Genomic DNA, 27704 nt, shown 5'->3' with positions numbered 1-27704 from the left:
ATAATGTCGTCTTTAATCGGCGCTAATAGTTGACCGAGAATGGTTTTCAGAGAAAATGAAAATGACTGTTGATAGGGAAATGACATGGTATATAGAATAAGCTTTATAGAGAGCCCGAATCTCTTGTTTGTGTTTTCCACACAAAGAAAATAACAATATAGATATATCATATATCTATTATATTTAATGATATATTTGATTTGTCTGCAAACTGATTACAGTCAAGTTACAAGTACGTTAAACGTATATAATGCATAACGTTAATGCTTCTAACAATACTCAAGTAACAAAAATGATTGAAATTTGGAGAAATCAATGACGTGCCTTACGAAAATAAAAAATAAAAGATATCGTTTCAGATCAGTTAATCCATTGTCCGGAGGTGTTGATCGATTGCCGCGAATTAAAAAGAAATAAATGAACAAATCGAAGATTAGAGAAAGAAAGAGAAAAAAAAGAAAAACTAAAATTATGATGTGTCCGTAGGTGACCGCAAGATGGCAAGTTTCGAGAGCGAGTATTAGATATCGTTCTGACATTCTATAAATAAAACGTTGATAAGACAAGCGCATTGTGTGGTTGAAAAATATTGTTCGTACGAACAATTATGTATATAATAAGACAATACGATACGATACATAGTGCAGCGGCGAACGGTATAAATCTACATATCGATAGTACAAAAGAGACACAGAGAATCCTCCGTCTATTCTTCGCGACGTAAATTTTATTGCTACTAATCCGTAGGGACTCGTCTTTCGGCGATTTTTGTACACGAACAAAAATACCCCTTACGTTACACGTTACACATTTGTATACGATTCGTTAGGTTTGTCGATCAAACGAGCCAAGAATCTAACGAATTCAAAAAATCTTCAAATCAAAATGGAAGCAGAAAAACCCACAATATACATTTCTATAAATTATTGTCAAACTTTACTTTTTTTTTCTCGTGATTATACACGTAGCCACAGTTATATTGGGGGAAAAAATAACGGAAATAACAAATCAAATACAAAGATAAAAAAGCACGATGCGTATTGCTTCGAACTAGGTTCAAAAACCTTGATTTGCACATGAGTACATACGACATAGGTATATTCATACACACAATCTAACGTAAGATGTTGTCAATATTTCTAAAGTCGTTTCAAAACACAGGTTCGTGTGTTGTTTTTTCTGCTTTTTCTTTTTTTGTGCTTCTACTTCGTAGCTTTTTTTTCCATCCGACGACCAACAAATATACCGGTATTTCAACTTGAGTGCCGCTATTCGCCGAAGTCGTCGTCAAGTCGGTACTTGCGCAAAGTATAATACGCATACACACGGGGAGTGAGTACCTTGGCATGCAAGAGTAACGGAGGTACCATTAAAATACAATATACCATACCAATACCAATTCTCGTCGACGAGAAAAGGACAGTTATTTACACAGCGTATGGCTTGTGTTCAATGGATACCTCAGGAACCATAAAACCGTTGTAGATACTTTTAAACGTACAACGATAAAAAACATTCCCAACATTTTTCTACCGCGGCAGGCTCTCGTCAGGATGTGTTAACTTCCACCCGTTCCACGGGACCACGCGTTTTTCTTTCCCTTTCTGTTTTTTATCCGTTTTTATTTATTTATTTTTTTTTACTTCTCTACGACGACGCGTCAAGTACTTATTTTTCTCGTCTACTCTCTCGTGTTTTCTTCCTTTTCGTTTGCTTCGAGATAAAATTAATTCCATCGTACGGCGAGAGACCCTCGGCAGCAGCATACTGCGAAAGAGTCCTTGTCCGCTGTCGCTGTTTCAAGGTCGCTCACGGTCAGCGGAGGTTAGTTCAACAAACGATCGTCCAGATGTCGCCACCCGACGGTGGTGATAATTTCACACTGACGTCACGATAACTGCATACAAGTTAGACATTCCTAGTATAGGAATTATGCGTCATGCGGGGGATTAGATGACAAAAGTCGAAGCGACGTGTTAAGCGTTGCAAAGGGTGATAACCTAAATCTAATTAGCAACGATTAATGAGTAGTGAAAAAGGTAAGAAGGACGTGTGGGTAGATCGTTGAAATACCGACTGAAAACTTGTGGCCCAGAGTAGTTTCAGGTAGATTCGTAGTACGGTGATAAGTCAGATCATTGAGTTCATTCTACGAGCTACTGTCGATAAAAAAGATTGTTACATCATTCTTGTAGACATCTATTGTTGATAATTGAAAAGAAAAAAACACATGCGGCAAGTAAGGAATTATTATCGTCATTACTTCATAAGATTTAAATATAATTCGAAAGGCCTTCTTCCGCTGTGAATCTCTTTTCAAGAAAAATAACCATCAAGTTATTAATCTTCACTCACTTTTACCAAAAATTTTACTTTTAGCATGCAAAGTCCCGAGACCGAGCGAAATTTCCTTTCATTGTAAATACAGAAAGAAAAAGGAGGGGAAACTTACTGAATAATCAGAGGTCATGATAGCTAGAAAACTTAGTAGAGGTGAAACTGTCAGAAATTTTATAGGATAGAAAGTTGCAAAAAATAATGTAGAAATGCTGTAGCGTCGTAAGTAGTCCCGAACTTATAATCGGTGTAATAAAGCTTCATGCAGTAAATTTGTGAGTAACTGGTCCGATTACTGATGCAGAACCTTGGTTCAAATTGAAAGTGAGAAGAGGCCTGTCATAGATGTTGTTAGCTCATTATCATGGGAGGCGAAAGTTCTTATTTGTTTACTGATAGTTAAATGAGTGAAGAATTAGTACAGTTATGTATACTATGCATATGCCTACATATCCGTATACGTAAAGTAAGATTATGCCACGAAAGGTCACATAGGAGATAGCGAGATAGACTTATTTGTTTTTACTCATTGTCAAGAATTTACATTACGATTTGAAAATGGTCGGAAAGAGAAAAAAAAGCACACGCGCATACACGCAAAGAAACAATTTATAGTTGGAATCGATATGTGACGGCTGGAATTTCGTCAGGGTCAATTTATTTCGCGGAATTGAATGTTCATATGGAAAATATGAAGTAAAGAGGAAAGCGCTGATTGAAAAAATCTTAATGTTTCGAGATATTACAGAATTACTTTTGTTTCGTAAGTAAGAATCCCATACGAAATACCCAATGATTACCTATTAAAAAAGAAGTGTTGGTAAGTTTTTTTCTTCATACTCGTATCTCTTCGAGAGCTTGTGAATGTTATACAATTTCCAAATGAATTCAGGTCCCGAACTGACTCTGGTGTCGTAAGAAATGATTGTATGACATTCAAGTATCTCGCTTACGGTTCAGTATTGCGAAATATCGATTAGCGGAAAACTGATACATTTCACCCTGTACGAATTTCCTCAACGTCGTGATATAAGAATTGAACGAACGAATAAACGAACGAACGAACGAGACACTCAATAATAGCGTAGATGTGTAAATAATTTCTTCGCTTTTCCTGTGTTGGGAAAGAGTTCAAAAATTTATTCTAACCCATATATTGAGAAAAAGTTTCTGATTTTCTTTGTGCAGTTCGTTTTCTTTTTCATTTTTTGCTTCTTTTTTCTTCTTGTGACGGAAAATGGATACGCTGATTCAGACTGAGAATTTACAATAGTTTAGGAATAACTATAGTCTTAAAATTCGTCGGAATACAGTGGTATTTGAATAAAATATTAAATCAAGGAGGAAGCCTTGATAAATCCAGAAAAATACTAGAAATCTCTGAGGATTGGTAGTAAAATCCTCGAAAATTGAAGTTTCAATATCAATACTTGTAAGATTCTGAAGAATTTAATCAACCGTCGACGCGATTCGTAGATCAAAAAAGATCAGACGCAATTCTGTAAACTTGAATAAAGTTTCATGTAAATTAAGGGAATTCGAAGTTAAACAAATCCTGTGATTTTATTGAAACAGGAAAAGGTTCACGAACTCACGGTGAGTTTTTTTCAACGAAAACATATCAGCGGTATTGAATTTTTGAAATGCTCACCGACGAGAAGTTGAAAATTTCAGAAACTGTGGTTCAATGTGGCGGGTGTAAAATGATCGCCATGTAAAAGCATAGCTCTCCGATGTTTGAACAATTTCCGGATAAAGCGATACAAGCGAGAACAAGTCGTAACGTCTAAAATAATATTGAGTATCAGATAGTAGACACGAGTCGCGAAGTTCAAATATTACTTTATACTCTTCGACTCCCGTTGAATATTTGCAACGTATACAAGTATAAAAAGAAATCGATATGATGTTCGTAAATCTTCTTTGTTTCTTTCCGTATAACTTTGAAGAGCGCACAAATATCGGCGCTTACCTTTCTTGATGAGCAAGCTAGTGACCCTCCGTAAAGCTTCGCGGGTGCTGGAGGCAGAGCTGTGCTTACTTTGGCCGAAGTATTTATTTGGCGTAATGTTCGTCGGCAGAGTAAGAGGCTTCCTCTGCTGTTCTCCACCACCCGGCAAACGAGCGTCGTAGAGGTTGTTCAGCCTTTCGAGATGCTCGATGGACGCGGGTCGCGGCTGATTTCCCTTCCTCGTAGGATACCAGCCTCTGTTCGGTCCTCCGGCCAGTCTCAGCAGCTCCGTACCGATTATGGCCTGTTCGAGGCCAACGTTGTTTCTCCTGTACCTTAGAATCGAATTCCCCAATGAAATTTAGCTCACCTCTGCGTCGTAAATATAGTCAAAATCTTCGAATTTTTCCGCATCTCACCCAGTAGTCGCGGTCGTTGGGGCGTACCATCCGGGCTGACGACGCGTTTGTTGCCCAGGGTTTCCGGCGTGCTGCGGAGTCCGAGGAATGTCGCTGCCTCTGGCGAAAACCGGAGTTTCCGGGAGGGAGCACGACGTCTGCATACCGGAAACCGTCGTTCCGGCACTCGGGGAAGGACAAGACGGTTCCGCGGACGGTGAATGCCACTTTGCAAAGGGTCTCCGCCTCGACGGACCCGGCAAATCGGTGGGCAGAGTTCTCCGCTCCACAGGAACCTTCGTAAAGAAAGAAAGAAAAGGACGGAAATTAGTGGAGAAAATATCGAGCAAGTCATCTTTCGTATCTTCGTTGCGCTTATTTTCTTCCATTCGCAAGATAAATTCGATCGAACCGGCAAGAAAGAATAAGTCTCAATCATTCTAAATTCGTCCCCGATTCTAATACTATTTTTCACGGTAGTTAATACTGATTTACTTAAATTACTCACACCAGTATAATCTCGGTAATGACGTCGACGAGATAATTATTAAGTTAGAATAGTGAAAACAGACTTGAAGATTCTTATTCGATGAGTACAACAATTACTCCAAAATTTCGAATTTTCCAACAAATCTCAACGAATAAATTTTTGAATGATGGTAATAATGATAATATAGTCACGAGATCAGTTCGAAGGTAAAAAAGTAGAGAAATCCACAAGTTATCTTTTGGACGGAGAAAAAGGTGTACTCGATTCGAGTCGATTTTCCAAGTGAAATAACTCGGTGGAAATGCACAGCGGTGCGGCTTCAACTATCGACAAACTCTGGCTAGAGGTTCTGAGCCACGAAGCCGGTTTAATGTAAGCCCTGCAGTATAGTGGCTGATACAACCTCTTTCTGTAAATCTGCGACAGTTTAAACTATCGGTTTTTAACACGAGATTTTCCTCTCTTCGGTTTATTTATTCGTCCGCATCATTTCGCATAATGTACAGTATATTTGTATATCTTTATTCACGTGCCTACATTACTCGCTATTCGCGGCAAGGCAATCCCCACCTTTACGTTGCCATTAAAATTAGAAAAATAGAGCCATACTTCACGCGGATAAGCCAGGAAAATCCTCCACAGATGACAGTATTACAGCTATACATGCCCGGGCGTATCATTGCTCTTCCTCTTTATACGCGGGGTGCAGAAATGGATTTCTACCGTATACACTGCACGTTGCGCGTATGGTCAATGGGCTATTCAATGTGTGTAATACGTATATGTATATATTACGTATATATACGTATATCAGTTTCATTTTGGCAAAGTTTTCCCCAGCTCGGACGGCTTTCCGTTTCTGCGTACAAGTATGGCTGTGCGTATAGATCGTTCGCTCGCTCGGTTGGTTTAACATCAAGTTAGTACGAATTTGGTACGGGAAAAGCTTCGCCGCGCCTTGACGTAAGCGTAACTTCCATTATTGGATTAAAAATGTTAACCGAGCTCTTTGCAATATCCGATATTGCGAATGAAATAGGTGCAGCACTACCATCGCCGTCGGTAGTCGGTACGTGCATCAATATCGATTATGTATGGTTATAATGGATGGTGATGTATTATTTGCACGAGTGCGTGAGTGTGTGTGGAGGTGCAGAGGTCGAGTATAGTCAACCTATTTTTTACATCGTTTTTCAATATTCTTTCCATTTCAATTGAACTACCATGTGCAGAGCTTTTATCCTTTTTTTTTCCCTCCCGTTTCCTCGATGCTTCACGTTTCACTGAAATCAACAGATGTTATTTCTGTGCGTATGATATCTCTCTTTGAGAAAGAGATACAGTATACGAATTCTATATGTTGAAACGCGCTCTTACGCGTGAATTTGTTTTCTTTTTCTTTTTTGCACACTCGTAAATTATCATATGAAATGGCTTAATCGGGCGGTAAATCGTAAAAGACCAACAAAATTCTCACGGAGGTTTTATTCTTACTTGAAAAATTTTCAGAAGTAGGAAAAATCCGCATTTCCATAGCAAGGTAACGTATAATAAGTACGCCAAATTTTGAAATCGATTTAACTCCAACCAAGAGAACATTTTTCTGTTTCCTTTTTCTCAAATGTTTTCCGTGTGTAATGAACGATACAATATTAGACTTCTACATGTAGCTAATAATTGTATTTTCAACAACTCATATGTCAAAACTGAGTCAATATTACTTTCACATCTTCTAACTAATCTGCAACGCGATATCGAAATATAAATTTATACCTTTATACCCTTGAATAAACTACAAGGTAAATATCGCAAGTCAAATATCACTGGCAACTTTTCCAGACATCGAAAGAGAAAATGTAACTCCGTTTCCCGTTACATAAGTTTTTTCTAAGGTAAACGTTTTGGGCGCTCATAAAAGTGAAAAATATAATATTGAACGGGTAAAAAGAAATGAAAAAGAAAGAAACAATGTGCGCCGAAATAAAAAAAACTTATTGTAGAGCTGTTAAACTTTTCAATATAACCAATCACTCGATTTGGTATTCGTCGCAGTATGGATAATCAATGAACAACCTATAGAACGATTTTATTCTTTGTTCCAATTTGCTCTCCCGAAATCTCCTACGTTTCATTTCATTGGATATATTAGTTATAATAATAATAATAACAACAATAATAATTTACTACAAATGAAACGAGCCATTTTAACGAACTTACGAAAGCTTTTATACCTTTCAATACATACTATACAAAAGGGTAGACAAGGATAAAAGTTTAGCAAAAAGGTAAAGTGGAATAGGTATAATGAGAATTGTATAATAAAAGTTTATCTTTGTTAATTTGATTCGAAGGTACGTACGAGTACGACGATCTCTTTACGTACATACCTATATGTGTACAGAGAGAGAGAGAGAGATATTCAATCTATTTAATTTTCTTTCGGCGCAATCTATATCTACTTATATATCTCACCCGTACACGTATAAAATCCGCTCAAGTTTACCCCCACGATAAACGATATGAATTTGATAGATTACTCAATAATTCCATCAATCTATAAAACAAACTTCAAGAGATATTTAATCGAGTTTCCCAAATCTCGGGATTAAACTTGTACCTCGAGTTCCTGAACAGTTTCAACATTATACCCCCAAGAAGTCGGGGTTTTTTTCTTTTTTTATTCTTTTCATTGGAAAATTTTTATTCGACGAATCAATAAAATGCTTCAATATAAGCGTAAAAACTCTGAAGATTACTCTCGGAGATATTTATACTGCACTTTTATATCTCTTTATACGCGAAAAATGAAGACAACAGACGCGTCAAAACAGCAGCAGCAGCAGCAGCAGCAGCAACGACGACGACGCGATGGTGAAACATGGATAAGTATTACATGCGTGTAGAGGGTGTATCGTAGAGGTACGATGCTAATTCATAATTTAGAAGATAGGGTGGCGTGTAGACGCAGGGCAATGTTTTATTTATCATTACAGCCAAGCACACTCGTATCCCCCGCCCCCCTGTTTTTATCCCTCCCGAGACAATCAAGCACGCGAGCCTTCGATGCGATTTCATGTTACACGATAATGTTCGTGAATGCATTTCCCTACCGGCTAACTTGTTTTCGGGGTCCCGAACAATCAAAATGCGAGTTAAATTCTATACGAATTGTGTGACGATGCATCCTACTCTCTCACGTCAGATGCATAGCCGGTCATTGTCACATAACTCGTATAGAATCGAACTCGCGTTTTGTTTCGTACCTAAAACAAGTTAGTCCGAAGGGGAGTGCATTAGTGAACAATACCGTACATAAATAGGTATATAAATCCGATCTAATACGACACGGGAATTTCCTAACGTCTTTCCAGGACATTTGTAGTTTATTTTTATTCTGATTTTTTCTTCACGTTAGAAAAATGAGAATGATAAGAAAAAGAAAAAGAAAATTAGATTTCCGAATGGGTCGATATATGCGACATCTTTTAGATGTGTTTTATTCAGTTGCGGACGTTTCCCTTGAGCCAGCACATACATACATATATCTCTCTTCCCCTTTCTTTTTCCCAGTGTCCTACTTTGAACGTCCCTTTTCCTTCCGACTTCTGATTTAGACTCCTGCACCGAATCTCTTTTTTTGTATTCTTCTCTTTTTTTTTTATTCCCTTTCCCATGTATACACGTATATTCTCGGGCGTGTAAAAGTGGATCGGGGAATTGGAGAGACGGCCGTTTTGTTGCTGTATCTAGATGGCAGATACCAAGAGAAGGATCCTTCGTCGTATATACGGTACGGGAAGACTATACCCGCCGTCACACATCCAAGGGGGACGAAAAATAAATTGCCGAGGAATGATTTCTGCCTTGGTATCTACACATACACACGTACGTACGTAGGTATGTACACAACTGTGCGTACACATAAATTTATTTATTTTTCAAAACAAATCTCACTCGGCGTCGTCTTTAATTCTCGGTATTTTTGTTCTCTGTCCATTCCCGTACAACGTACGATAAATCGGAATTTCAATTTCATCATAAATAACTATGACGGTATAATAAATTTTACGAAAATTTGCGACATCTGTCACGTTTATTAGATTCAATATTACCCACGCTGAAGAATATGATTGTTATCACAAAAAATTAATAATTTTGATAGATTTGGTGAAGAAAATCAATCGGTGTATAAATTTTCGAAAAACTATGTCGGATTCGGTATTCGGTTTATAACTTCGATCTCCCGCGAACTTCCAGACCTTGTATAATCGATCCGCGTGAATTTTTCACGACCGTAATAATCGCCGCGTTGAAATCGTGACTCACCTCTCTCCTCGATCCGCTACCGGCGGCAGTGCGTCTTCCTCTGGAGAATCCGGCGTCCATTGACCTGGTATTAAGGGACGAGACGTGGCCATCCTTAGCATCGATTGCGGCGCGATGAGGAGGAACTCTGGGTCGATAGTCGACCGTTTTGGTACCGTGGCTCTTGGCCTTGTTGATGTTGTTGTTGCTGCTGTTGCTGCTGCTACCGTTTCCGAGAGTTTTGCTGGACTTGGTTGTCACCGAGACGCCGACACCGACACCCACGTCGGAGCTCTCCTCGTCGGCTTCCTCGACCGGAGACGGAGGAAGCGGCGGAAATTCGAGAACTTCGACGCTGACCTGCGTGTCGAGGAAGAATTGATATGCAACATACGGGCGAGGAGGACGAAGGTTTAGGTGCTTCGAGGGTGAAAACATAATAATAATAAATATAAGTAACGAGTTGTAATAAAATCTTACCTGAAATTCAGGATTCTTGGAATCCTCGAGTATGGCGTCTATCACGTTCTCGATTTGTTTCTGATCGTTACCATTCTGCCTGATCCGTCTTCCGGCACTGTAAACATCGCTGCCATTTGTTTTTCGACGATCGAACTCCGCAGCTTCCGACGAGCTAGTCTTCGACGTCTCGGAATCGGAACTATTCTGTTTCCTCGGTCTATTATCGAAGGGATTGTCGATGACTTTCTTATCATCGTTACTGCTCTCGTAGCTGTTACGCTTCGAATTAGATTTAGTGTCTGAAGAAGCGGCGGCGTTTCTTCGCCTCTTTTCATACGACTCGCTGTTCCTAACATTTTCAATTTCCTTTATAGCATCGCTAACTTTTTCCAACTGTCTTCTATTCTCGTTCAGCGCCTTCTTCACTATCTGATCCTCAATAAGTAGATTCACCGGTATTTTCGCGTCCATACTTTTCGACATCGATATCGCGGATGCCGGACCGTTGCACCGTTGATCTGTTTCCAACGCGTCCAGGGTAACCAGAACGGGTCTGATTTCACCACCGAAATTACCGACGCCCAATGATTTCTTCTTAATCTCCGATTTATCCTTGTCCGATACATCGGACGACGTCTCCTCCTCCTCTACGGTCATTTCCAATTGTGCCCGACTTCCCGACTCGTTATTTATCACCGGCAATGAGACGACCCTAACTAATTCCGGGGGTAACGGCGGTGTGAAATCCGGCGGCGGTTCGTCCAGTCCTTCCAGTCTTCCTTCTATGAATAATGAAACAACAATGAACGTTAATAAAAAGGAGAAAAAGGGGCAAACAATGATCACGATGATAAAAATGCTCGGTAAGTACCCTTAAGGAGACTCTTGATGTTGTCGAAGGTACTGGAGTATCTTTTTGCGTCAGGAAGCCGAGCCTCCTCGCAGTTATCAAATGACAGACTCTTCGTTTTTGTCGGTGTTTTGGGCAAGAGTTTTCGTTCCTTTTTACGACCTCGTCTAATAACGTAAGTACCATTTTTGGTAAGATCCTGCGGGCGTATTTGATCGAGATCGTTTGTCGAAGAGTCGGAATACGGTGATACCAAATCATCCTCAGTCGCTGACAGCGGTGGGTCAGGCCAGTCGTCAAAATCACGCATTTTAGAAGCGGATCCGACGCCTGAAGCAAAGAAACTTCCGGTAAAGAACAAAGAACAAATAGCTGAGAAAAACACCAACGTTAACAAACAAAAAATACACTTAATGCATATCAAGGAGCGCGAGGGCATAGAGTTTATCATAAATAAACATTTATGCGCAAAGTTTTCATACAACAATAACATTTTCGCTGGAAATTTTTTAAAACGTACAATCAAAATTGGCAAATACGTGTTAAAAATCGAATATTGCAAGTAATGAAACATAATATGTACCAAATTACAGAATAAGATCAATTCCATTTGCAAATCTAAATGGTAGGTTGTTTCCCTTTGCCGTGAGGAGTGCGATAAAATGAGCGATAAAATTCAACGTCAACAGAGGCAATAAATAAGAGAGGACATCGTCGGGAAGTATGTAGTAATAAATAAATAAATAAATTGAAGGTAACCATTTGACGAATGAAAGTGTGTAGAATCACGGTTTTACGTACTGGAGACGTCGCTGCTTTTTCTTCGTCTTCTACCAACGACCTTAGTGCTCCCCGGAGCGTAAAGAGGATCATCTTCGAGTGAGACCTCCCACGCGATGGAGTGTCTCTTACCGATCGGAGGTGGCGGTGGTAAAAGTTCCTCGAGCGAATCGTCGGAGAAATGTTCCTCCTCTGACTGAGTTCTAAAGTCGGTAGAATTCCTTGTCGAGAAGTCAGAGTTCCTTGTTGAGAACATGTCCGAGTATCTCTCCTGATCCGAGCATCGGTCCGATGTCCGTCCCGAGAACCTCTCGTCGCCGGCCGATTCGGCCCTTGGCAGGGAGAATGAGAAGTCCAAATTCCTAATGGAAAACGGATCCGACGTAGGTACGGACGCGTGATCGTTCGAACTTACGCTGGCAACGGCTATAGAGAAGTCGGAGTGAAACCGTTCGTTGGACGTCGAATTGGCGCGTGAAAAATCTGAGGAATCACAATTCGCCCTGACCGAGAACCTCTCTACGCTTACGGAGCTTGATCTGGGTATCGAGGATCTCTCGGACTCCGAGTTCCTCGAAAATCTTCCCTCGCTCGAGTCCGAGTTGTTCCTGCGTCTCGCCTCGCTTTCCGATCTGTTCCGGTTCATCAGAAGTCTGTCCTCGACGCTGCTGGATTTCACTATCTCGTTTTGTCGTTGTTTCCGCAACATCGACGCCCGGTCCTTGTCCTGACTACCGTGGTGGATGTTGTGCCGATTGTTCGTCAGCTGCTGGTTCAGAACCTCCTCCGACGATCGACGCCTCACTTCCCGGTGCTTTTCTATCGCCCCGGGATTCGTCCGCGGTGGTATCCAGTTGAAGGACACTTTTCCGTCGTACGGAAGACTGGCGAATTTACTCGGCGGACTCGGCGGTTCCGCAAGACGAAACGGCTCCGCGATACCGTTTTCCCATCCGTATGGCCGCTGGTGACGAGTCTTTGGCTGAAAATATATCAAAATTCAAATACCGAGTGAAATTTCATTCTGAAATGATCCTTTCGCAAGGACGTACAACGAGGAAAACGTTGGAACTGCAGAAAAAGTTGCGGTAAAGTGATGTGAAAGAAAACTGGTACTGGGACCGGTACGTGGTATAAGGATAAACCAAGTCAAAATTTGACATTAAATTTTCGTCAAATTCGACATTTCCAAATAATCAAACTTGCACCTAAACACTCTAAACCGCAATCACATGGCTAACGAGAATATTCAAATTTCAAACTAATGGTAGCCGGTTCGTATTCTCGAAGAGCGAGTAACTAAAAGGAATTAAGATCTCAAGCTCCAGGTATTTGTTCAATGGATGTGATGATCACTGTTATTATTCACTCCAACGACAAGAGAGAGACAGAGAGAGAGAGAGAGAGGGAGAGATCAAAATGCTCGGCAAATGTTTGAACGATTCAAGATGTGATTTCTGCAGTGGAGATACGGCTTCAGGATTTGAAGGTACGAATTTGGCGAGGGCGTGATGATGATGACGATGATAGTCCTGCGGATTGAAGAGATTGTTTTAGGAGAGATTTGCATGCGTTTACTACGTACCAGAGTAGTTTGCGTCGTAGCAACGTGTCCGTGCCGTTTGTGATCTTCCATGGCAGCCATCCATTGTTGTCTTCCGTTCTTCCGGGAAGACGACTGCGAGTTCCTCTTTGCCGAGTTACTCGGTGAAACCCTGGGGGCATGGAAATACCGCGCGCGGCATGAAAATCTAGCTAGGTATGCGACAAAAAAAAAAATTTAAGAAAGGAAAAGGGGCCGGGGAAGAAAAATCCTTTGAAATGTGTAAAGCGACATCCGCGACACACCCGAGTCTAGGAAGAAATAAAAAATAAACTCTTTTGACGTGACGCGTCGTACTTCGTTAAAATAATGACAAGTAGATAGTTATGTACAGGCAAGAAGAAGAAAAACAATATATTCATTGATTATTATTGAGATTAATAATACAAATAGTTTCTTTTTAAATTTTCAGGAAAGATTATTCAAGTGAATAAACGTTACATGCCTACCCGCTTCCAAATATAGAATTTCGTTCGAGCGAAAAACTTATCAGAAGGATATAAGAGAGCAAAGTTTTCGGTCGCTATAAATACACGATGAGAAATATAATCGAAGTAGAAATTATCGGGATATCAAAGTTTCGTCGGATGAACATCCCCTTCACGCGTCAAAATTTTTTGCAGAGTCGATACGACGCTGACGTTCAAGTTTTCTGGTACATAAGAAATCGATGAGCTTTGGATTAATAATTGATGGATTACGGCATCACGGTATCTCCACTATACGCGGTGGTTTTGTATATGAATAATCCAACATCCTCGAAACTCGAGTAACCGCAGACGCACGCTTTTCCCGGCAGAGAGACAATCAATACCCTGAAACTTATACAGAAGCAGAATATGTATCGCAAAATTTCATGCGGCAAGGAATAATTTGTTCCGATTCAACACCGCGAAGTGGTAGAAAAAAGTTACCCAGACTCGTTCTATCGGTGTTATAATATCGCAAGCGAGTAACTAGCATCGAATATTATTTACAAGTCACGATTCTGTGATCTGACAATGAAAGAGCATTCGACAAAAGCACGATTTCGTCTCTGCCAAATTTACACCGTTCGCATGTAAATCTCGTGTAAAAAGAAAAGTGCTCCCGGCAGCGTCTCTTTTGCGTAATTGAAATAAGGAAATAACGAAAGGGGACACTTCCGACGGACTTGACTCTCGGCGTTTAAAGTGGAAAGAGGATCGAGCAGCAGAATTTGAACTTACATCGGAAGTAGAGTCGATATGAGACGTTCAGCTTCCTCCGGTGGTGGAGGAAATTCGGAAACGAACGATTCCCCGTTGTCCTGTGGTTCAGGGCAGTCCGGAACCGGACGCAGTGCTACAAGTGCCATTTTCGCCTTTCGTCCATTCATACTCATGTACCCGTCGTCCTCGGACTGATGCCCTGTTTCCATAGGTATACAATCCGGTTACAATTAATATATAGGTTAACTAGAGAAATTTCTCTAATAACACATTATTATTACTATTATTATTATTATATATAATCGCATTGCGTTTAACGTGCTGTTGGAGATAATTCTTTACGGAGTCGTGATTACAAGCAAGCAATTATAAAGCATACGTAGGTATATGTTTTACACACTAATTTGCAAGCCCGAGGAAAGACAATTTTTTTTACTTTTTTTTTTTTTTTTTTTTGTTCTAGAAGAGCTCGAAACAGTTTTTTCTTTGCAATATCGACTGAATGTTGACGACTTTTCTTTTCTTTCCAATTTATCTCATCGTCAGTGAAAATGAAAACTTCCAAGAAGATCTTGACAAACAAACCGTGAGGAAAAAAAAAATTCATTTTAGACTAAATGAAATTATACGTCAAGATCTATTATAAACCAGGCAAACATACCATTGAAATGATTTTGCACAACAATTTGAAATTTGTTTTCAACAATAATGGTGTAGCAACAAAACGTTAGAAGTGAGTTCTTTTCCTGAAATATCACATTGTTCACATCGCGTTTAGAGAAAAGAAGAATGTGGTAGATTTGGAATACAAGACTGTCAAGGGTAAGGCAAGAATTTTTCATTTTCCGATAGCTTCTGATCTTAGAGCAGTAAAATCTTTATCATGTACCGGATCTACGGTTGTTATCGTTGTAATTATTATAAATCGTTCACCTCGATGTGTCGTATTGACATTAATAAATACAACGATATGACAGATCCTTCTCAATTCTCTCTCGTATTTGTAAAGTCTTAGTGGAATAAATAAATTATTTACGATCAAACTTTACACGTATAATATGAAAAGTATTCGTTCCAGGTTAATCGCAGAGAGAGAAAGACAGGGAGGGAGAAAAAGACAGACAGTGAAATAAAGCCAAAGTACTACTTGAGAATATGCATAAAAATTTCTCCATCATTCGTTGCGAGTTGTTGCGTTATTTTCAACACCCTTCGAATATTCATGGTATCGCACGTTTTCCAATGTACACCCTTCTACGTGAATAATTTCATATCAAAAAGTATGAAGTACCGATTCAAGATTCGACACATACAAGCTGACCTTGTTCGCGCGAATGTGGAATGGTAAAAGAAAGGTAAAAAACTAGAGAGAAAAAAAAAAAATGTTGAAGTAATTAAAATCAGGCGGAAAAAGATATTACGAATGAGGCTGGAGTTACTAACATTCACGTAACGATACGTCAGGTTAAAAAAAAACAAAAATTTATTGGGTAATTTTAGGATGACTCTCAAGGAGTTGGCGTTTCCGAATCAGTGTATAACATATTTTGTTTACAATGATTGGCTAAATTTTGGAAAATCACAAAGGTGGAAATAAGCGATTTTTTCAAAACATGCATCGTTACGGTAACGTTACTAACTTCATCCTCATTATTATGAAATACTAAGTTAAATTTTACAACAAATGTTAAAATGTCGAACCTAGAGATGGGCTTTCGTCGTCTGGTGTGAGGCCGATACTCGGTTCTGTGCTGCTTCCACAATTTCCTCCACCGCTCCCGGCGCCTCCGTCGCCCTCGGCCTCGTTCTCGTCGTACTCTGAGAGTACCTTGTCCAGCAGTTCAATCGACCGTTGAACATCGTCACCTCTGGAACAAACGCATTGTTCAATTCTATAGAGATTGCGGTACGATACTCCTCGTCCGAAACCGGCACGTCGTGAATAAAAGACACTCCCGCCTTCTCCAAAAATGCATCGAGCGCAGCAAACGTAACGAAAAAAAAAAGAAAAGAAGAAGAAGGAACGAAAACAATAAAATGAACCGAAGGAGAATCTAATCGGGGAAAAAAGGAACAAGCCAAATATAGCAAAAAAGTGAATCATGGGTCGAAAGCTCGCATATCGTAAAAGGGAATCAATCCGTAGAAGGTTCATTTTTATTTCCGTATTCTCTAGTCCCGATGCTTCACAGGATCAAAGGAAGTAGCATGGACATTAAATCGAGCGTGCATGGAAACCAATCGCGACTACTTTCTTTTATACCTTACAGGTAACGTCTTCTCACAGACACGCTTGTATATAAATACAGCTACGTTGTATATACATATGTGCATAGCTACGTTGATATACACATATCGTATACCTTGTGCCAAAGCCGAGACGTGTATTTGAACATCACGTAGAAAATCAATCCTGTAACCTATCAAATATCAATACGACCCTATACTCAATTCGAAGATCAATAGTTCGGTATTGGTTTTTTCCTACTGCCGCTGCAGATTCAATTTCTTCCGGATTATAACCGAAATATCAGATTACAAACAGATGGTGGGAATCCGGGTATAACCTACCTATGATATATACCCGGCAGCAGGTAAGGGATAATGAATATGATACGATTTTGGTGATCAAATTATCAGCGAAAATCAATTTGGTACCGGACGAGATAATACAATTTTTACCAATTTCTAAATTCTTATAATCATAACGAGGATTAAGTACATTCCTTTTTCAACAAAAAATACCATTTTTTCAATTCATCCTTTAATAATAATAACAATAATTTCACAGGGTAGATTGAAATGCCCGGGAATGAGACTGAATTCGGTAGAGACATTTCAAAGCCGTAAATATTTCATAATTTGATAAAAATCGTCGCCAGCCTAACTAACAATACACTGAGAAAAATTTCATTTGTTATAGTAACTAGAAAAATTCGGTAAGACAGGTATCGTTAAAAAAACTGTTTGAATATTGTTGGAATTAGGAAAAACGAGGTACGCCTAACCATTTTGCGCTATCGTCGATCCTTTTTTGGTAATTGCAAAGCAAAATCAATTTCTTCGGTTTACTCTACTTTTTTAGTTAAACAAGGCTTTAAGGTGAATTTATTCTTGCACAAGCATTAAATTTTCGCAACAGACACAAGAAAATATAGCAACAGCGATCGTAACGAGAAAGAATAGCAAGGGATACTGGACTTTCCGGTAACAGTTAGAAAACTAATCTTCATTTTCTGCCTAGAACAATATTTTTCGATTGTGGTAAAAATTGAAAATAGTCAAGGACTAAGCGGTAACCGGAACTAAAAATTTCTCTCAGTGTAAGACGGGGTCGCTCGAAACTTTACAATGAGCAAAAAGCAACAAATTAGAAACGGTGCTGACCACGTTTAATATCTTCGTGACCGTGAAGTCTTGTATAATTTCTGTATTATACCAAGCGCGTTTTGATATTATCGTTACTATACTTACAATACACAGCTAGGTCAATATCAACGACAAATTCAACATCGCTTATTTTCATTTGTTTATTTTATTTATCAACCTTGGTAGAATCTGGGTTAGTCCGCGGTGCTTGCCTAGCGTTAAGAAAACGTCACGTTACGCGACGAAAACTCTGCGAGGTGGAGAATTTTCAGCTTCCATCATCGGTGCGGTAAGACAACTGGAAAGGAAACTTGCTCACCCATTTTCAAACACGCTTATAACGCATACTTACGCGATCCTCCTTTAAACAGGTATCGATAATCGAATCGCTATCGACAATATTTCCCCAACGTGATCTCGATTTTCGCACAAGTAGGCTACACGGGATGCAGACCCGGGATTATCGCCTCATGCGTGTATTCCTCGTGACAATCTACGACTGGAACGTTTTAACAGGTTGAAGTTGGTAACGTTATCGTAACGAAATTTTGGGAAAAAAAATAACTATTTTCTTAATTTTACAACGATTGTAAAGGAACTAAAATTTCGAAATACGAGTGTGGTTTGGTTTATTACGATTTACCAAATTTCCGACAATTCCAAAATCACGAAACAACGATTTTTCCTCATCATGAATCGTTACGGTAATATTTCTAACCTCAATATGATAACGTTTTTATTTATCACTTTCCTCGCTCTGTTCTAAGCCAACAGCTGCTTAACGTATTGGCCAATTTCAAACGTCTATAATTCGCAAACGACAAATTTTTAATGAGAAATAAAAAAACTTTCCAGTTGCAGATATCGCGATAAATACCCTACCCTTGGGTAGCCTATGGAGTGACCCCACGTATAATTACAAATTCCGATACTTAGGATTGTTTATAAAATCACGAGAGGATCGAATTAAAGGTCGGTAAATGAGCGAATGAACGACGCTTTATAACGAGTTACAGTTACGAGAGGAACCCGTATTCGGTTTGCTTGATGGCCTGCCAGTCGGCATAGCGTGTTTTAGTCACGAGAGAATAAAATGAAGACGAAGAAAGAGTAAAAAAATAAAATAAAAAATATAAAGAAGAAGAAAACTCTGCTGCATGCCTCGAGGGTAATGATTAGCTCGCATCAAACTTCTTTTCTTCGTCTCGTCAGGTATAACTCGTCGGGTAAACGGCAGCGCAATAAGTACATACATACATGCATATATATATATATATATGTACACACACACACACACACACACACACACACACACAAAAACTGTTCCCATAATAGTCTCGGCTCTCATCGCCGGGATGAAAAGCTGCATCTTTTTGACCGAGGAAATCGACTAATCAACTGATAAGCTGATCTCTATTCCCGGGATTATATTTAGGTACCTACGTTATATGTACATAAGTATACAATATACATACATATAAATATATTCCTAACCATTTGCATTCTACGAATGAAACGTGCAAACGTCGGAATAATTTCCTTTCCAAATGGAATTGAGTCGCTGATTGGTAAGATTGCGTGGACGTGTGTATGTCAGACTGTTTTAAATTAATTTTCAATTAGTATCAATTAGGTAGTTGAATTAACAGAATATGTTTCGTGACTTTTGCACACGATTTAAATTTACTTAAAATTACTTGCCTTCTCATCTTCTCATCTCTATAATATTACGAATATTTCCGTACAAATGATATCAAAATTTCACCGCGTAAATTGGAAGAAAAAACGAGAGAGAGAGAGAGAGAGAGAGAGAGAGAGAGAGGGAGGGAGGGAGGGAGGGAGGGAGGGAGGGAGGGAGGGAGGGAGGGAGGGAGGGAGGGAGGGAGGGAGGGAGGGAGGGAGAGATTAGATTAGATTAGATTTATTTTGATTTTATGCCGTGGCCCGTAGGAGCCAATGGGCAAGTTGAACAGAGACAGAGAAAATAGAATATAAAATAAAATATAAAATAAAATAAAATAAAATAGAATATCTTAATAGTATAAACATAAACAGGAAGAGTAACAGCAAACTTATAATACTAAATAGATGTAATACTATACAGTTATAAATAGGAAAAGAAAATAGAGAAGTACATTTCTGAGAATTATTAGGGGTAATGTAACAAAATAACAAAATAACACTTACAATTGCGATAATGAGGTAGGGAATAGACTTAACCTAAAAGGGGGTGAACGAAAACTAAGTAATCAAAGCCTCGGCGACGGTGCTAGGTTGACGGCTGCTAACTCCAATGCGAAAAGCCGATCGAAGAGTTTAGCCTTGAAGACCGCCAGAGAGGAGGATTGCCGGAGTGATAGAGGTAGGGTCGGGATATTAAAGAAACTGCAGTCGAGAGTGGCATCAGGAATAGAAGAGGTGGAGCCGCAATCCAGTCCAACGAGGGTAGATTCAGATGGCTTCGACATTAGTCAAGTACGATGCGAGAGTAGTTGAAGATCGGCCTCAGATTTTATCAGGATGTGATCAGAGGACGCATCCCGCTTGACGTATACTAATCCATTTCGGGTCCAGATGAAGCGATAGCCTCTCTCCTTGGCATAGGCTCTCACCTTTCCTAGAAATTTGGAAAGAGTAGGGGGCAGATGCTCGTTGATGAAAATAGGAGTCCGAGGCTGATCGTGCGGCAAGCCAAGCTGATTTGCATAAATGGGGCCTTTAGCTCTTTTGGCGGCAAGTAGGCGATTCCGACATTGGACGGATCTCAGTTTGCATAGAATCAATCGAGGCTTGTTGGAATCCAATGTGCTTTTGATGCGCCCAATCTCCAGAACATCGATAGGCGGCACGTCAACAGAGAGTTGGGTTGTAAGGGCGCCAAATGTAGCCAAGAGATCCTCGCCTTCTAGCTCGGGAACTGCAGAGATAATTAAGTCGCTGTTTAAAGAGTTTCGCTCCAGAGACGCCAGCCTGTCCGTCAGATTTGTGTTGCACAATTTTAACTCGGTATTTGATGTCACAAGACGGGTGATCTCAGCCGCCTGTGATTTACTGGTATCCTCGAGGTTGTCGATACGAGTACTGAGAAGTGCATTTTTGTTGGTGAGATCCTCTACTTTTGCCGTGAGGCTGCTGAACATCTCCGTTGTGGATATTGAGAGCTGATCAAACTTGGATGTCAACGATTCTAATTTAGCTGGCAGCAAGGTCAGACCATCGATTTTAGCCAAGAGCTCTGCGGACTCTCGAGCACGGGAGTGCGAATTTTCCTCTAAACCTTTCACTTTAGTAGAAAGTTCACCAACCTTATCAGGCAAGGTTACCAATTTGTCAAGTTTTGCATTAATAGCTAACGAATGCTTCGAAGAGGCTTCAATAGCTGCAAGGAGCGTTTCGAGCGAAGGCGAACCTGTGGGAGGAACTAGAAGCGATGCAGGTGTGCCAACCTCAGGCAGAGGAGTAACAGTTCCAGCGGTATCGACGGAGAAGGGAGCAGCCGGTGTTGAGTATGTGGCAGCAGCTTGGGCCGTGCAAAACTTGCATCTTGCAGCCGGTCTACCATTGGCCTTTGTAACTTTCGTCGCTTGGGCGCAACTGGGATGGAAATAACCAAGGCATTTGTAGCAACAGATAGGTGATTTGACATCCTTTTTGCATCCTTTGCATAATCTTGTTGCTGCCTGTGCAGAAGTCTCGGTATTGTCGTCGGACATGATAAGGCTGATGTGTATAGAGTGGAGAGAGTCAGGCGGATTTACACGTGACGACGTGAGGAACGGGTTAGAAAGAAAGTAAACAAATACGCTATGGCGATAATAGAGTGTGTTAATCCTCAGAGATCAAAGATCACAATAGCACAGACACAACCACGCACTGACACACTACGTTTGCACATGTACACCAGCTAGAATTTGAAAATTGTAAAAGTCGGCAATAAATGCAATGTATGCACACTAGAACTGGACACTGACAGTATTGAAGGGAACGGAGGCGATTTCACTACAACTTGTCCATAGGTGAATAATTGAAAATTTGATTTAAAGGTGACAGAGAGAGTTTGACTCAGGAGGCGAAATTTACGTGACAGTTGACGTTGACAGTTCCCAGAGAGAGGGAGAGAGAGAGAGAGAGAGAGAGAGAGAGAGAGAGAGAGAGAGAGAGAGAGAGAGAGAGAGAGAGAGAGAGAGAGAGAGAGAGAGAGAGAGAGAGAGAGAGAGAGAGAGAGAGAGAGAGAGAGAGAGAGAGAGAGAGAGAGAGAGAGAGAGAGAGAGAGAGCAAGTAAATTTAAATCATTCAGCGCAGAAATGAAAATGTAAGAAAAAATCTGGAATGTATCGACAAACAAACACTGCTTTTTTTATTCTCCTTTTTCTTTCAAACATTAAATTTCGCACTGGCAACTTTAAAAAATAAGTCGGTATTCCGTAATGAGAAAAAATAAAAAATAAAAAAATAAACAATCTCCGACTCCCATTATTATATCCTAATTACAGATCCTTGCGTAGGAAGCACTTGAGAAATAACTGTTACATCATACAAGTACAAGACAATAATATTCTTCCGGTGAGATTCAGTCACTGTTACACAGTTATGTCCGACGTACGCATACACGGTGTGTTGCAATAATTTCGCTGAATCGAGGCGCGTCTATACATGCTTATATATATATATATTATATATATATATATATATTTTTTTTTTCTCGGGTTAATTTTAGATTCAATATAAAATCGGATACCTATAGAATACGCTCGGAGGCACAGCGTTCACTATCTTCTTCGTGCATGTATGACGTGGGATAGGTGAATATATATTATACATATATGCATACGGGCATGCTGGAATTAGATTTTAGCGGAGCTTTTACCGGGTCAGTTCAATTCATCAAATATCGGACGTATCCATCCCTCTATCCCAGTTCATCGGAGTTTCGCACGAATTGGGTCGTCGCCACTTCTGTTACCACCTCGAAACTATATATGCCGGAAATTGAGTTATAGTATATCGATCCTGATCAACGCCGAATACGTGTACAGGTATACACTGTTAGAAATATTTGACTAAAAAAAATGTTTCAGTAGATCGATTTTATATTTGTGGTATTTTTTTTCTTTTTTTTTTTTTTTTACACTTCTGTCAGTGAGTACGACGCAAATTTTTTCATTTTTAACAAACAACATGTCATATCAATATTTAATTTCTAGTATTTACTTAATAATATATGTAAAAAATTTTAAAAACGCTTCAAACGGAAAAATTTTAGCGTACTTGCCGGGGAACTTCGACCGGTTAATTATTTATAAATACTGAGATTGATTTTGAAGAGGACAATTTTTTTCTGGACCAGGCCCACGATGGCCGAATTTTCTTTCTATTCTTTTTCAGTACTTGTAATTTTTTTCATCGACTAAAAAATTGTTTAAACGGTCTGAAAATTTCCCAAAAGTTCTCGAAACTTTTATTTTTCACTTGGAACATTTCTAGACCGGTTTCATAATGAAGTTGATAAATAAAAAACAAGTTGAATGTACCAAAAACATAAACGAAACTCGCTCCACAATTGCAGAACGCGTATATACATAAAATGTATATGTACATCGTTTGCATATATATATATATATATAGGTAACGCATACCGTATGCTTTTAATGACATGCGCCGTTCGCAAGGCAACCGATTCAACTGTGCATACACATGTATAACGCGTTTTCGGAAAGCTAATCGTGTAAATATAAACCGTTGACTCATTCTACGTTTTTTTCTCCCCCCCCCCCCTTCCTATTTTTCTTCTTCGATTTTTTTTTCTTTCTTTTAAAGACACAGGCCGCATTAGCGCAGATATAAATATAGGGTATGACGCAATGAGCACGAATCTATGATGTGAGTAGTTTTTTGGTACCGTTGATAGTGCAATCGCACGATCGCGTCGCGGAAAAATACTACCCGAGTAAGTACAAGAGACCTTAGTTACGTGGTAAAAGAAGATAGAAAAAAAAAAAGTTTCTCTAATATCTTTCGCTGATCGCTCTCTCGTGTCTCCGAATGATCAACATCTCAAAATAATATACCTTTTTCTTTTCTTCGACGATAGCAACGATACGTTGCAACGGCACGAATTTCCGCACTGCGAGCCAACGATACCTGGTTATAATTACTCGCGTATCGTAAATTATAGGAAATAAAAATAAATTGCGGTATCTCTTTCTGTAAAAAAAAAAAAGTAAAATAAAAACAAAAAAAAAGATTCTCAGTCACGATCAACGTTTCACGCTTACAGTTTTCAAATTCGTAAAGCTTGAAATCTCGAATCTGGTATTGGAAGCAACGGTTGCTGGTTTGCATGCAGTTGTTCCGCTGAAAATTCGTGTGAAATTTCACGTCTCCGCGGGCGCACTTGAATCTCGAGTGTCAGACGTAAGGTAAATTTGGGTGAGTACCCAGCCGGTCGTACCTATATGGTTCACAGAGGCTAATTGGACAAGGACAAATTGGCACGTTGTTTATACCGATGTGGAGAGATGGCCTTAATTTCACACCCCTGTTCCGGGGGGGCGGGTTTGAAGTTCCGAATTTGAAAAGTTCCGAAAGGGAATAGCCCCGAATTATTTGATGACGAAACTTGAAGTAAAGATATCAAACGTTGAAGAAACGACAATGTTTCGAATGGTCGGAAAAACCGACGGTTCAAAGATGATTCATCAAAGTTTGATTTCTTTATTTTAACTTTCGGTAGCAAAAAATTCGGAATTTCGTGCTCTCCCAACTTTTCACATTTGTAATTTCAACCCCGCCTCCTGCTCTGCCGGGTTAACTCGATTCAAACGATAAAAGTGACGCGAGTATTACAAGGTATTGCAAATATATAGGAGGTGCGATAGCATGTGACAATAGTGACAACAATAACAATAACAATAGAACTACACATACATTCATACGACGCCTCTCGCGCATACAGTTTGTTTAAAGATGAGCGAGAAGAGAAAAAAAAATTTTTCACAACGACGAAAGAGAGAGTTTCCGCGATATTTAATCCGCGTTTTTGTAAATATATTTTGATAAATTACCCAGCGACTTTACTTTACGCGTACGACTAACGTGGGACAAAAGTTGTATGGAAACTCGGTGTGCAGGTTCCGTTTCTTTATACTCTGCAGCAGCTTTCTTCACGCTGCCGTCCGTGATGCGGAAGAAGAAGGTCGCCACTGTGCATGGTAGGGTATGTAGTGGTATACAGGTATGTATAAGAAGCAGCTCGGCGGCTTGGAAGCCTGCAACAATTTTCTTCTACTTCTTCTTCTTCTTCTTCTTCTTCTTCGAGAGTTTTCCCGCGAAGATATTTTGGCAGAAAAAAAGGGGGGGGGGGGAGGGACGGTGATTTATCATAAAATAAACTTTTCCCACGCCGCCTCTGCATCGGGTCGGGGTAAGAAATCAGAAAAACCGAAAATCAGAATGGCCAGAATTCCGAATTTAATAAACTCGAATAACAAATATGAGGGAACAGATACTGTCAGACATTTCAAGTCCCGGATTGCGCCCAATAAAAAGCTGCAGTTTAACTAAAATGTATTTAGCAGAGGGTTCTATTATCCGAACCCACTTACTTCAGAAAACGTTGATCCAAGAATTCAGAGATGCGGAATTTAATAACGTACAGAGTCAATATTCTAGAGAATGAATTTTTAGAATGTTTCATATTCTCAAATGTCCAAATATTATAAAAATAAAAGTTAGAGCTTGATCGTGCTTGAAACGGCGGAAAACAGATATCCAGAATGTAGAAGGGTCATTATTCAGAATCGTACAATTTGGAAAGATCGGTATTCCGAAAGTAACCGTATTGATGGCTTAACACCAGAATTTCACATTCCGAGTCTATCCAACTAATCTATTTTGACTTGTAAAATGTTTTACATAGAGAATCAAACAAATTTTGCAATATTGTTGTCTCATTAAATACCGCATCTCCGTAACGAGATCATCGTCGAAAAAATTACACGGACGAAAAAAAGAAACCAAAAAAAAAAAATATATATTTCAATTAAATTTCGTGAATTAACGGAGACAACTCGACTCTGTTCTCTGTACTTCAAGTTCAAATTTTCCTCGATTACGATTAATCGATGCTCATGTACATTGTGCATGTATAACAATGTGATTAAGATCGTCGTTAAGATTGAAATTATCTCATAGGTACAGAGTACGTGTCTCTAATTATATCCCGCCTCTCGACGCCAATAGCCAAGTAACGTACGAATGTCTGTGTCGTTATAATCAACGACTCGCGTATCTTGTACGCCGCAGACGCTAGGCTCGGATGCCTTTTACACGGGACAAGATAATAGAGTGTCTCAATTCACGGTTCCTACGGAAACAATACGAAGAAAGGATAGCGATAAGTCGAGTACGTTATACCTGCCGCACAATAGCCGTTACAACAAGGATCATTATTCGTAGTGCGGATACGGGGAGAGAATGAAAGAAAATGAAAGGAAAAGTAAGGCGAGATTGAAAAGATATTTTGCACCTTCTCACCCTGGTACAAATTCGTTCGAAAGCGTGAAAGAAATCGAGAAATATCATCGACGATCGAAAGAGACACCTTGATTCTTCTACGCCGAGAGAACGTTTGTGCGAATAAAGAGTGCGACGAAAATGTAAAGATGTATCAAAGTTTGAAACTAAGGAAAACTAGATAAAAGTCATAATTGTTCGTACAGTTTTATCCAAGTTTGATATTGCCACGTTAGAATTTATCAAAACGATACGCAAAAAATTAGTACAGTGAATATGCGATACCATGATTCTTCGTTTGGTAAATTGATCGTAGAAAAAAAAAAAAAAAATGATATTCTCCTTAATAAACTTGAGAAAATATTATTATTTCAACAACGAGCACGGTGCATAATCGAAAAATTGACACGGTGCAACATCAACCGTTAGAGAAACTAGAAATTGACGACTGCGTAAGTCTCGGGTTCTTCGTACTCGCGGATTCTCTTCGAGTAAAATAATGCAGGGAAATTCTTGAAAAAAAAATGCAATTAAAAATATTTTCAACGTCAGTCACAACATATTAAACTTCGATGCATTTCTACCGTTTATTCCGTTGTCGGTATACCCAATTCCATTCCTGCACTATCGTCGATGCGATAAATAATCGAGACGTCTCCTCTCTCCGTGCGCGATTGCATCGATATTTCTTCGTTACTCCCCCGTCGAATGGCTAACTTACGTGAGGAATATTAGTCTCTGTCCGTCCGAATCTCACCCCGGGATCTTAGTTTGCTGCTTGCAGTTTGGCCGGCGCTTTTGGCAGGCCGTGCGGGAACTCGGGACGGCGGTATGCTTGTCGGTGCAATTTCGCAAGGTGGATGGATAGGGAACCCTTATCATCAGCGGCATTGTTTACCCACTCATTGAGACGCGCTAGCTGGCAATGCCGTTTTGTAATCAGATCATACACCATCGGTGAAACGAAGAGACGAGAAGGGAAGGTTTCGTTCGTTCGCCAATTCTAGTTCGAAGCTAGTTAGCAGAGCTGCTGCCTCCCAAGCCTTGCTTCCGCATTTCGTCATTGTGCGTTTGACTAGCGCATTGCCTTTGCAGAGTGTCCTCCAATGTTTGTTCACTCTTTGGAACATGACGCGAGCTTTTCTCCTCTCCTCTCTCCTCGTCGCGCCACCGATCCATCCTGGTTGAATGAAAATTGGTTTAACGAAGCTCCGGGAAGATAATTACCCATCCACACATCTCGATTCGTTAGAAATTCATTCGCGCAGTCCCAACTTTCTATTTCCGTAACGTTGTATGAGGTGGAAAATTTATCTGTACACTTCGCATCTTGTCGAGGGTGTTCAAAGCTTTGTTATAAAACACTGCGCGATGCCAGACTAATGAAAATGATCATTTTTCTTCGACATAATATATATAATATATATATATATATATATAGATACGTATTCTTCC

General features: G+C 39.7%; 1 protein-coding gene across 10 annotated transcripts in view; it reads right to left on the bottom strand.

Moving 5' to 3' along the window:
* The window catches only part of LOC107217733, a 183510-nt gene that overhangs the window by 37335 nt on the left and 118471 nt on the right, over nt 1–27704 (bottom strand). For 5 of the 10 annotated variants that reach the window (XM_046730851.1, XM_015655392.2, XM_046730853.1 and 2 more), the window contains 9 exons: nt 16068–16234; nt 14385–14565; nt 13159–13288; nt 11595–12555; nt 10815–11123; nt 9962–10725; nt 9503–9841; nt 4708–4982; nt 4310–4623 (listed from right to left, as the gene is read on the bottom strand). In XM_046730851.1, the coding sequence (XP_046586807.1) occupies nt 4310–4623; nt 4708–4982; nt 9503–9841; nt 9962–10725; nt 10815–11123; nt 11595–12555; nt 13159–13288; nt 14385–14565; nt 16068–16234 (3440 nt within the window). Of the gene's footprint in view, nt 1–282; nt 1898–4309; nt 4624–4707; nt 4983–9502; nt 9842–9961; nt 10726–10814; nt 11124–11594; nt 12556–13158; nt 13289–14384; nt 14566–16067; nt 16235–27704 lie in introns of those variants that run through there. The other 5 variants (XM_046730855.1, XM_046730856.1, XM_015655384.2 and 2 more) reach the window with 2 other exon arrangements.

Source organism: Neodiprion lecontei, chromosome 2 (genome assembly GCF_021901455.1).
Source record: "Neodiprion lecontei isolate iyNeoLeco1 chromosome 2, iyNeoLeco1.1, whole genome shotgun sequence".
NCBI classification, from domain to species: domain Eukaryota; kingdom Metazoa; phylum Arthropoda; class Insecta; order Hymenoptera; family Diprionidae; genus Neodiprion; species Neodiprion lecontei.
Note: the sequence above shows the minus strand (reverse complement) of the source record. Positions and strands in the feature narration are given on the sequence as shown.